At 49.0% G+C, this 8,147-nt stretch overlaps 2 protein-coding genes across 2 annotated transcripts; one reads left to right on the top strand and one right to left on the bottom strand.

Moving 5' to 3' along the window:
- Positions 1–3,439: 3,439 nt before the first annotated feature.
- LYS5 (holo-[acyl-carrier-protein] synthase) lies at positions 3,440–4,708 on the bottom strand (the record flags this gene model as incomplete). The annotated part of the gene is made up of 3 exons (XM_051737837.1): positions 3,440–4,144; positions 4,195–4,597; positions 4,650–4,708. The coding sequence occupies 3 exons, from the start codon at positions 4,706–4,708 to the stop codon at positions 3,440–3,442; spliced, it is 1,167 nt and encodes a 388-aa protein (XP_051582406.1).
- A 569-nt stretch (positions 4,709–5,277) lies between these two features.
- J4E82_011636 (uncharacterized protein) lies at positions 5,278–7,817 on the top strand (the record flags this gene model as incomplete). Its single annotated transcript, XM_051737836.1, has 2 exons — positions 5,278–6,500; positions 6,551–7,817. 2 exons carry the CDS (start codon positions 5,278–5,280, stop codon positions 7,815–7,817), a joined length of 2,490 nt encoding a protein of 829 aa, XP_051582405.1.
- Between the last annotated feature and the right edge of the window lie 330 nt (positions 7,818–8,147).

Raw genomic sequence — 8,147 nt, 5'->3', positions numbered from 1 at the left:
CTTGCTCACCACTGAGCAGTCACGTGACTACGGCGTGGTTGCTGTGCCGCAATCCTTCAACTGTGCCGCTTGATCCTTCAAAGTGATTACGCTTACCCCCGTCTCCCCCTGGGTGCAGATCGTAACAGTAGTATACTTATAAAAGTTAAATTTAGTTTTTACTAAATAATAAAATGTAAAATTTAAAACTACTTACTTTTAATTTAAACAACTATCTTCTTGTAAGTATAACTAAGTTAATTAAAGTAGTAGTAGTTAAAGAAGAAATCTACTATAGCTTTTACTAATACTTTATATAAAAAGTTTTTATAGTTTATTTAGTTTTATAAAACTTTATATTATATAGCTAAATAACTAAAGTAAAAACAAAACTTAGCTTTTTACTTTAAAATCTATATTAGATAGTTACTCTAAAGTATAAATAAGCACTACTAAAATATTTTATAAAGTTAATTAGAGTTTAGGAGTATAGTAATAGCTATATTAGAGTTAAAAGTTTTTGTATCTATATATCTAAACGTAGTTAACACTAGACAGTAGTATAATAATATTATTAATAATTGTTTCTATAAAAAGAGGTATTAGACTATAGTTTTAGTAATACTAGTAGGTAGAGAACTAGATTTTAAGGTAGTAATAGAATATACGTTCTAATATGTAACACTATACTCTTAGAAATCTTTTTTCTTAGTATATTATATACAGCCTTATTAACGCTACCAAACTTATAGATATCTAAGAAGATTGCTTTTAATACGCTAAGGCAGGGGTGACAAGACTAAGCTTGTCTGCTAGCGAAAGAGTGCATCTTAAAAGAAGTAGCACTAACTATGCAGTGCATTCAGAGAGTCATCAATCGCTTATCCGATTGTGTACGCATTTCTGATGTCGTAAGCGTTCAAACGAATAGGGTTTTTGCGGTCTCGGAATTCGTTCTGCGCCTATCTTCAGATGCAACAAGCAGTTTAATTCTTCACATCGGCATTGGACTAATACCAGATAGCTAGGTATTCCCACCGATCACGACCGGTATGTAAGATCATCTCGACACGTAGCTGCCAGCACTAAGCTTGTTCTCAACCCTGATTCGGAAGTCGAGCGCCTTTGTCGAGATATTCCTCCCAATAGCTTTTCTGACCTGCGTATTAACGCTGAACGCCACTGGCGAAACGATCCATAGACAATTGTCTCGCGGTGCGAGACTCTAGAGCACTTGTGGCTATAATCAACATCACACAAGTACTGGAGAAACTGCTCAATCATATTGTTGAATGCAACTGCGATAGTCCTTTGCACGACGTCTCCGTAGCACGCTCGGAACGATGGCAAAATGTTGCCGTAAACCAACTTTTCAGATGCGGCAAACCAGGAGCGCCTAAATCTTCCGTCTTCATTAGAGATATAGACAAGATCATAATTGATGTAGCCGGCGAAGGTGCGTGCCGTGTCTACACTGCGGGTCTTCTTTCCTGCCGGAAGCTAGCGATTTGCAAAGACTGTGTTTCCTGTGCACTCCAAGCGACAAGAGCAAAGGGAAAGAATGTCAATGCGCAAAGTAAAGCCCTTGTTGTAAGGTGATACAGAGTAGACCACTTAAAAAGCTGTAGAGTTACAGATTCAAGCTGTTCACGAGTAGTAAGAGTCTTAGGTCATCTATTGTACTTTATCTAACCGTTGCTTCAAGGGGCAAAGTGTCATGTTAAGCAGCAGCGTAGTTCGTGGCCTCTATTTTGTGGCGACGATAAGACAACCAACTATAAAGTGGTGGTGTAGTAAGGTTTGAATAGACAGTGATAGATGGCAAAGAGCATAGTCGAACCGCACAAGTTACAAGGTTGCTACAAACGTTCGCACGAGTTAGTGTTACAAAGAGATAGTAACACAGATTCACTACTACTCAACTATTACAGTATATAGCCTAGCTATATCGTAAAGGTTGAATGATATCAAGCTTCAGAAAGTAGTATCAAAGCCAGTCCTAGCACTCAGTCTACTCTAGACTAATTACATCTAGCACAATAGATATGTAAATTCTAGTTTTCACGTACGAAGTCGACCTTTGGGCTTATAGGAACCATCTCGACAAGATAGCCATCCGGATCTCTTACAAACGCTAATTCTGCACAAGCGTCCCACAGCAGCTTGTCTTGTCCTTTATCAATTGGTTCGCATCCCAGGAACGACGCAGCGACCTCTGAGGTATCAGCTGCACTAGCTTCTTTGACAATGTTAACGTTATACTTCTTAAACGATCCATAGCCGCATCCATGTCGGGAACAGTGATACATAGCTTGACCAATGATGAATTGAAACCATAGCTAGTCGCTGCCGTGGTGCCTTTCGCGCTCGGTAAGGATTGAAAATGAGCTCAAGCCTTTAGGGTGGGTTTCGTAGTGTTTAGTCATACCTTTGCTAAGACAAGTTCCAACACGCCCTCCCGTGCGAGGACAGGAACGCTCGGGTCTGCTGAGTCCGCATATCTAAGAAGCACAATTGTAACCGTGTCCAGGTCCATGCGAGATAGTTCTTTCATTGCAAATTTGTCGGAGTAGAAATCAATTGACTTGTCAAGATCTGCCACTCGAAAACCGACGTGGTTGAAATCAAAACCCTTAGTAGGTTGCCTGAATGCCATCTTTTGCGGATTTGATTAACGTGCAACGAATGTTTTATTTGTTTGCTAGACTGAACTATTTTGATATTGTTTTTATATTGTATCCAGAATCGACTTTCGTCCGTCCTACTCCTTTTATCACTAATACTCGACAAGCATTCAGTTCTGGTACCTACCAAACACCAAATGCACGAATGGATACCTGCAAGAAGCTCAGATAACATGACTCCAGATCGCTAGACTAGGTATGTTAGCGCCGGCAGGAGGTTCACTCCGCTCCCGTTAAAAGCTCTCACTCCACTTCCGTTAGCTCCTAGATTATGAACGTATGAGAGTCATACTCTTTATCCTTAAGTTTGTAATATTCTCATTCTCTTGTACATATGAATAGCCCTTATCTTGTTCTCACTATCGAAAGGGCGTCCGCATTGAGTTTCTCGAAATGAATGTTCTGGCCATCATGTACTTGGAACACCCGGTCGGCAACAGAAGATTAGTCGACCCTGTAACAATAACAAGCAACCGCTTTGTCAGAGGCGCAAGACCTGGTGTAACTGAACGGGAAAGACTAGTAGATTTTGGCGCGAAAGCATCGCATTTCTTCATATCGCATCAGTACTGCAGTAAAGATTGGTAAGCCGTAGTCTTGTCTAGCGTAAGCAGAGCTCAAGCCATGACCAAGACCATGACTAGCAACTCTCTTTCGAGGTGACTCAGCCCCGGATTGTGATATCAGAAGGTTACAGTGAGGTCGTAAGCATTATTCATTTCTATGTTTCATGTCGTAACTTTTCTGTCGGAGGAGACGCAGCCAGATGAAAAGTTCTATACCTCCTTCTTGGGAACACCACCAGGCAGAGTCTGTACCTTCTCCTGGAATAGCTTCTCTGCGCCTTGCCAGACTGGCGTGGTCGATCGGTCCTTGAGGGCCATCAGGCTGGGCAGCAGAGCATTGCTGAAAGCCTCTGATGATTCGCGGGGTAGGGCAGACGGAAGGTGGTCGATGGAGATGACGGACAGCTTGGGACCATTACCCTCGACAGAGACGTCAACTGTGGGCTTGTCAAAGGTAGTGTTGATATCGTAGATGGGAATAGGGTTGTGGGGGTTGGTGGTGTCACATGAAACATCGCAGACGACGCTGAGTCTGCGGTCTGGTGACTTGAGGCTCTCCTTGTTGACAAAGGGTGGAATGGGCTTGGAGAGGTAGATGCAGTTGACGAAGATGTCCGACTCGACAATCTCTGGGTAAGGACCGTCACGCTCCTTGGTCTCAGCCAGATCCCACTTCTTAATCTCGGGGCAGCCGATCTTCTCGAGCAGGTCGACAGCACCAGAACCACATCGTCCAAGGGCGCCTAGTACCAGACTAGTGGGCTTGTGACCAGCAACCTTCTCGCCGGCTGCGACATCCTCCTTCAGCTGGGTGATCAACTCGCTCTCGTTGTTGTAGTATCCGCGGCCTTCGGTGAAGGTTTCGAGACCTGGCAGAGGTTCGCCGTTGGGGTGGGTGAGCTGCCATGCCCATGTCTGACAGAAGTTAGTATGGGGGTAACAGCATGGTTCCTTCCTGGACGTACCTTGATGGCTAGAGCGGCTCCAACGAAACCGGCGTGGTAACCAAAGGCAGCAACGCGCCTGCCTGACTCATCCTGCAAAAACTCGAGGTCATACAGGGTGCCTCCTCCGCGGGGGAACCTGGCCAAGACCTTCTCCCAGCCGCCCTGCTGCTTGTAGCAGTGTGCAAAGTGTACAAAAGTTTGCTCGAGGGGGAATTCGTCTTCGGGAAGTTCCTTCAAACCGATGATGATGCGGTTGTCCTTGGGCGCGTTCTTGTATGCGCCCTCCTCGATGAGGGTTGCGCCTGCCTGTTCGAACTCCTCGTCTTTGAAGATGCGGGCATAGTTGGGGTCTTTGGGTGAGCGCTCGACAAGCACGGGGTAGCCAGCATCGAGCAGCTTCTTGGCGGTGGTGGGAGTGAGGCTGCGGGCATTGGTGAGTAATGTACATGCGCGGAGTTTATGTGTATACCTACCACGAGCGATGCTCGAGAGGTTTGGCCTCTGCGCGGGCATGGAGTGTGGGGAAGGACATTGTGTGCAACGGGCAATTGGAAGCGTGTCTTGTCGGTTCAGGACTGAAGGAGAAATTCAAGATAGATATTTGTTTGCTTCTTGCAGTGCTGGAGAGTCTAACGGAGATCGGAGTATTGACAATGGTCGGCGCGGACTGAAGCAGCCCACGATGACTCCATGGCCAATTTGGCCGGAGGCTCCAAAATCGAGCTCCGAGAACGGCGCTACTGCAGGGCTGCTGCCGTTGATGCTAGCCATTCAGCGGCGCCGCGATGACATAGCCAGATGTGAGCCGTCTGGGTCTTGGGGCGGGTGCAGCAGCAGGACATTAGTGGGGCACGTGCATTGCTCCATGGGCGCTGGGCCGACATTGGAAGCTAGGTAGGATTCTCTGCCGGCGTTGAAAATGACCTGCTGCTACACGACGTCCATGCTTTTCTCTCGCCCATCCTGCCTCGGGAGCGCTATGCTTCACGCTGAGAAAAGCTCGCTGTGCCTGTGCCTGTGCCGTCCCCCATAGTCGCCTGCTGCTGTCCATAGCACGGCCATCACCCTCACTCCGATTCGCTGCCTTGTCTGTCGCACAGCATGGCTTCACATTCGCGCGACTCCTCAAATGCGAGTGCCCGCCACGCCCACGCTCCTTCGACGCCCAGCCAGCTTCGCCAGGCCCATGTGCCCTCGGACAGGTCCAGCTCGCCCGAGGAAACCATGCATCCCCGCCGCTACTACGACGACGACGAGCCCCAGCCCTCCAGCAGCCAAGCCCCCCACGACCTCGACTTCTCCGCCCAAGGCATTCAGCCTTCGACAGATGCCACGTCAATCCACTCAACCCACGAGAACGTCGCTGCCCCGGGCGGCATCATCGAGATCGATCTCGAGCCCACGGCGCGCACCCGGCTGCTGAACCAGCAGAACTTGGAAGGCTTCAACCGGGGTGATGCGAGGCCGTCGGCGCATCGCAACTACGGCAGCTTTGCGGGCAGCATACACTCGGAACAGAGCTTTGGTGGCGCCTTCCCGGGCATACAGGAGACGCCAGAGGATAGCGAGCCAGACGAGGCGCATGCGCTGCTGGGCGACGCCTTTGCCGACGGCGTCCTGAACAAGAAGAACGGGCAGAAGATGAGCACAACGCGGTGGCTCGCCGAGCGCCATGGTATCAAGGATAAGCGCATGATGTACCTCAAGTACTACATCCCCGTCCTCAACTGGACGCAGCAGTACAAGTGGCGCTACTTCAAGGGCGATCTTGTCGCAGCCATCACCATGGCCTCCTTCTACATTCCTATGGCGCTCTCGTACGCCTCGAACCTCGCCCACTTGCCGCCCGTCCATGGTCTCTACAGCTTCGCCCTGAACCCCCTCATATACGCTGTCCTAGGTACCTGTCCGCAGATGATTGTGGGTCCTGAAGCGCCTGGCTCGCTTCTAATTGGCGAAATCGTGCGTGAAAACATCAAGAAGGGAACCACCGGCGACAACGACGGCAGGCGTAATGCTGAGATTGCTGGCATTGTGACGTGCATGGCTGGTGCTTTCATTCTCATCGCAGGCTTCTTTAGACTTGGCTTCCTGGACAACGTTTTGAGCCGGCCCTTTCTGCGAGGCTTCATCAGCGCTATTGGTGTTGTCATTTTCGTGGATCAGCTCATTCCTCAAATGGGGCTTGCCAGACTGGCTGCTGACCAGGTGTCGCACGGTAGCTGCGTGGACAAGGTCGTTTTCCTCTTCCGCAATATCGGTCGTGCACATGGGCTCACGTGTGCCATGTCCTTTACGGCCTTTTTCATCATCATGTTCTTCAGGTGCGTTCCAAAGTGTCGTCTTTATTCCACCTCAACTGACAAATATGCAGAGAGTTCAAGAAGCGTTTGCAGCCACGATACCCAAATGTCGCATATATCCCCGATCGTTTCGTCGTTGTCGTACTATCTGCTCTGCTTACCTGGAGATACCGTCTAGACCAACAGGAGCTCGCCGTTCTTGGAGACGTAAACTCCAGCGCCAAGATATTCTCCATCCACTTTCCCTTTGAGATGTCGCATCTCAAATACGTATCAGACGCCATCAACACCGCATTGATCATTGCTATGCTTGGTTTCTTCGAGTCTTCGGTTGCCGCCAAGTCCTTGGGTAGTGGTGACCTGAACAAGGATGGTGTTCAGATGCCCCTGAGTGCGAACCGGGAGCTCATCGCCCTGGGAACAGCAAACATCACTGGCGGATTGTTCATGGCACTCCCGGCCTTCGGTGGCTATGGCCGTTCCAAGGTTAACGCATCCACGGGTGGGTTGACTCCTATGAGTTCAGTGCTGCTGTCAATCATCACCATCCTGTGCACTGTCTTCATGCTACCATACTTCTACTACCTGCCCAAAGGCGTTCTTTGCGCCATGGTCTCCGTTGTAGCATATTCGCTTGTCGAAGAAGCACCGCATGATGTCAAGTTCTTCCTCAAGATTCGAGGCTGGTCGGAGCTCATCCTTATGGGTCTTATTTTCTTCATCACCATCATCTGGGACCTGAAGCGGGGTATCGGAGTGGGTATTGGTCTTTCCATCCTACGCTTGATACGTCATTCAGTGCGTCCGCGCATCCAAATCTTGGGTCGTGTGCCAGGAACTACGAACCAATTTTCTAATGCCGAAAATCACTCAGGAGATGTTGAGTTCATTGAAGGGTGTCTCATCGTCAAGATACCAGAACCCCTGACCTTCGCCAATACAGGAAATCTCAAGACCCGTCTCCGCCGCCTCGAGGACCACGGTACTGACAAGGCGCATCCTGCTCTCCCCCGTGTTCGCCGCGCAGAGCACAACAAGAACATCATCTTCGATGTACATGGCGTCACATCGCTCGACGGTGCTGGAGCTCAGGTCCTGGCTGAGATTGTCGAGTCATACAGAAGCAGGGAAGTCAGAGTCTTCTTCTGTAGAGTTCCAAAAGAGTCTAGTCCAGTCTATCAACTGTTCGACAAGAGCGGTATTGTTGAGATGTGCGGCGGTCCAAGGCATTTTGTACAGAGCGTTGAGGAGGCACTTCGCATGACGGAACTAGAGCGATTGACAGAGGAATTTGCCAGCTCCGCAGAAGGGTCGAGAGCTGCATCCAGTCGAGCTTAAGTCTTCCGATGCATTTATCTTTTGTCCTATGAGCGATGGGAATGAGCGTGTTAGCACTGCATCTGATGTTATGGGCGTATTGCATTAGCGATTTGCTACGATTAGACTTGGTATATGTTATTTGAGCATGATTTGGCGTTCTGGTATAGTTATGACACTTGGTGTCAATTACGAAAAGCATGTCTATTCAAGTACCATCGTCCCAAGTTCCCGGTATATTCGACACCCCTCAGGCGTCCCAAAAAATGAGAAAGCATAGCAACTTTGCCGAACATTGCTCCGAACCCGGACCGTCGGTATTACATCTATTTCCGTATGTGCAAGCGCTCG

This window comes from Alternaria postmessia, assembly GCF_024291825.1.
Source record: "Alternaria postmessia strain BMP 2775 chromosome Unknown scaffold_255, whole genome shotgun sequence".
In the NCBI taxonomy this organism is placed as follows: Eukaryota; Fungi; Ascomycota; class Dothideomycetes; order Pleosporales; family Pleosporaceae; genus Alternaria; species Alternaria postmessia.
This window is presented reverse-complemented; position numbering and strand designations above follow the sequence as displayed.